A 3,824-nucleotide genomic window follows, 5' to 3' on the forward strand; every position below is an offset into this window, starting at 1 on the left:
AACAATCCTTACAGGGAAAAATAGTTCCCAGTAGTATAAAAGCGATTCCAGACAACAAACAAGTGACTGAGATAATATATCAGCAAACAACATCAAACGGGCGTTTCGATGCAAGTTCTGATTGCATATCACTTACGAATGATAGATGAACCTATTTTAGTATGCAGTCACGCGTACAATTTTCTGCACGAAAATTGTATTATCCCTACATGAACATGCGTCTCTCAATGGATAAATAGTTTGTCGAGCACGAAATATTTTTATCCAATGAAATGTCAGAATAATTTCGTTCGCCAAGTTCAGCAGTTCAGTGTCAAATACGGTAACGAGTTCTTTGCTGGTCGTCGCAACTGGAGGATTGCAATCGGACCAGGAATCATGAAACCCTCAGTTTGTACGTTTCGTCAGCTGTGCTTGATGTCATTAGTTCTCCAAGGGGCCGGTGGATTTTCTGAACTGGAAGAGCCACAGCAAAGCCAGCAACTGCTGTTCAGTGGAGTGGTTCATCAATTGGATACACGCTTCCAAGGTACAAAGCTCCATCAGGTGCTGGTGGACAGTAGTGGTGAGTCTGACATGGACAATCTGCTTGCAACGCTACTCAGATTCCCAGTCCTAATCCACAACCTCAAGACGACATCCGAGCTAGACATTAACCAGCAGGAATGTCTAGTGGTGTTCCTTGTGAGAAGCCCTCAATCGGTACTGAAAGCATTCAGCGCCTCTTGTGGTCAATACTGGAACCCTCACTCTAAGTACATTGTTGTCCTCTCGAGCGACAATGGGGTTGAAGACCTGTCAACAATATTTGAAGCGTTCTTCAGCCAACAGTTACTGGACGTGATAGTGCTGCTTCGGGAAGCTCGTAACAATGCACGGACAACAATGTACACCTTCTTTCCCTTCACGGCTGGCAATTGTGCCAATTTTCGTGGATTTGTAGTGAACGAATGGGACGGCAAAGTGTGATGGAATCGAAGGCAAGATCCTCAACGCAGCAGCCTATGCGGCGAATTTCACTCCCGTCGTAAGCACTCCAAGGGATAATATGATGTGGGGGTTGCAATTGCCCAACGGATCCTCTTCGGGGGTGTATGGAGACCTCTTCCACTCGAGGGCGGATGTCGGGTTCGCCAACTTCTTCGTGAGCCCTCGCGTGCTGGCCGATTTTGATGGCACGACTACAATCTCAGCGCAATACATGATATTCGCGACTCCGAAAGCTTTGAAACTTCCCGCCTGGATGAACATAATCCTTTCTTTTGATATACTGTGTTGGATTTCCGTCTTTACGACACTTGTCATATCGCCCTTGTTCTTGCAAATCTTGAAGTGGCGATCGCCTCACCTAAAGGACACCATCTTCACGAGTAATGGATTTCCATGGCTCTTCGTGTGGTCATCATTCTTAATGATCTCTGTAGAAGTTGTTCCCACCTCTCGAGCGGTGCGTCTGTTCTACATCATGTTCCTCTCCTACTCCTTAATCATCTGCACCGTGTATGTCAGTTGCTTGACCAGCATCCTCGCTGTACCTATGTTCTACCCAGAGATCAACACCTTCCAGGCATTGTTAAAGTCAGGACTAGACTTTGGGGGTCCTCCAGATATAAGAGTTTTCTTCTCTTCTCTGGCAGATGATGAAGATGTGGCAATGTTCAACAATTGGGTGGATACCTTTGACATCGAAGGTTCTCTCCGTAAACTGGCCTTCGACAGAAAGTTCTTCTTGTCACTGCTGGTGTATCCTGAAATGGGTCCGAGCGTGCACATCATGAAACAGATCGTCAACACCTTCTACTCCGTCATGTATCTGAGGAAAGGCTCGTTCCTGGAGCAACGGCTCAGTGAGATCATCAAAAGACTTGTGAGGGAAGGTTTCGTGGTTAAGTGGAAGAGGGACATGACGTCAAAGATTTACGAGAACCTTCACGCCACTGACTCCTCCCTCGTCCGTCTAAGCCTCGCTCACTTGGAGGGCGTCTTCATGCTCCTTGGTTTCGGTCTCTCTTTTTCCACCGTGTTCTTCGTTCTGGAAAAGGTTTGGTTCCTTTGCCGAAGAGCACTCAGGGTCATTCCGTGAGTTGAGAGACCATGTGTGGTGCATGTTATCCTGTACATCAGACATGGTAAAAGTTTTTGGTTCGATTATGAAGAACATTAAAGTAGCACTGTTAATACAACACTGTAATCTGGTCACAAATACATTTTGCGAATGGAACTTAGAAACTTGGGACTTTCACTTGAGTTGTTATATAAGAAGAGATAAGTGTGCATTCTCTCTTTTTATCATGGAGTTACTTATGTCTGCAGCAGTTGCATGAAGATGATACGAAATGGATTGGGTTCAATTAGTTGAATATTAACCTATTCTATGATCTTTTATGTTTGCAGCTACTAGCTTTAGGTTTCATGAAAATGTGATTGGTCACTGTAAAGTTTGGAAGTGTGGTGTGCATTACTTTCAAAGAAATAAATATATTATTCTATCTGTAAAAAATCATGAATACAAAGTGATCCCATTTATATTTGAGAATACCTAGAATGAAAATTGTAATGCAAATCTAACAAGTATTTAAAATTAGGATTAGAACTATGAAGCCTTCAGCCGCCTGATGCACACCTGTTAGTTTGTTTGACAGGAGGACCATTTTTTTTTAAAAGAAAGTCATGTGTGAAAATTTTGAATCCTATTAAGAAATGACCCCTGTTCTACCCCGTCGCTCTAATTTACTTTCTGCATTTCTATAAGATTCTGACAGCAGAAAAATATCATCAGGAAAATCTAGATCTTGCAGTCTGGCCATAAGGTCCCATTGTATCCTCTTCTTGCCTACTCGAAAATGAGTAGAGCACATGTTGTAAAGTAGGTTAAGAGCAGAAACATGGGCGAAATATATAAATCTATAGAACAGTCAGTCCGAGAGATTTCGTAGCCTTATAAGCTATATGTATATTGGGTGAAGATTAGTGCACTGTTGGAAATTACGGAGAGATATATCTGTTGCTCCCCGAATTGAAAATTCAGGCTGCATTGTTTGTAAGACATGACTGCAAAAGTAAACTTCGTGGCAAGAGTGTGTGTATTCGTGTGTGTGTGTACGCATATATGTATACATATACATATAATAGAGCCAGGGAAGAGATTTGCCGCTCCTGCCAATTTTTGCCATTTTCAAAACTCAGTGAACATTGAAATTTAGAGCCTATGAAGCTAAACTTACAGGAAGATTTGAATATCACTTGCTCTACAGTGTGTCAATAAAACTTTAAAAATAATGTGCCAGTAATTTAATGAAAGATTTGGAGTTGAAATAGGCAAGTATGTGGAGGACTGGTGTTGTATTGCATTTGAACAAAATCGTCAACGCCTTTCGAGATGGTGTACGGAATACCGATTCTGTCCGCATTTTCACATTTCTGCCCATATTACATTTTCGTAGATAAAGAAACGAAAATAACAGCAATTTAATGCACTGTGAAATAATTTTGGTAATTAAAACGCATAAATGCGTTTATGGGGAGTAGGGACAATCTCTCGTTTTCCTTTCTCTTTTGAGAGCTGAAGTTCTCTTACACTAGTGACTGGTCTGCTACTTAATTTCAAAGAAATCGGTCAACGCGTTTTGAGATGACTAGAAAACGGCAGCACCTTTGCAAAATTATAGTAGTGAAATCCCACTTTCTTGCACCTTCTTGCACTTTTTCGTGACATTAGCACATTTATCCCCTTTTTACCCCCTCTGATGCTTCAGCTCCATTTTCCTTCCTTTCCTTTCGTGTTTTGGTAAAAGAAAAAGTAGGCAGAAAAATAATTGATTTTC

General features: G+C 41.9%; 1 protein-coding gene across 1 annotated transcript; it reads left to right on the plus strand.

Annotated features, from left to right (window-relative positions):
• The first annotated feature begins 1,048 nt into the window (after positions 1–1,048).
• On the plus strand, positions 1,049–2,083 carry LOC145979397 (glutamate receptor ionotropic, delta-2-like). The gene has a single exon (XM_083112266.1). It carries the CDS (start codon positions 1,049–1,051, stop codon positions 2,081–2,083), a length of 1,035 nt encoding a protein of 344 aa, XP_082968392.1.
• The last annotated feature ends 1,741 nt before the right edge of the window (positions 2,084–3,824 follow it).

Source organism: Lepisma saccharinum, chromosome 26 (assembly GCF_977018435.1).
Source record: "Lepisma saccharinum chromosome 26, izLepSacc3.1, whole genome shotgun sequence".
NCBI lineage: Eukaryota > Metazoa > Arthropoda > Insecta > Zygentoma > Lepismatidae > Lepisma > Lepisma saccharinum.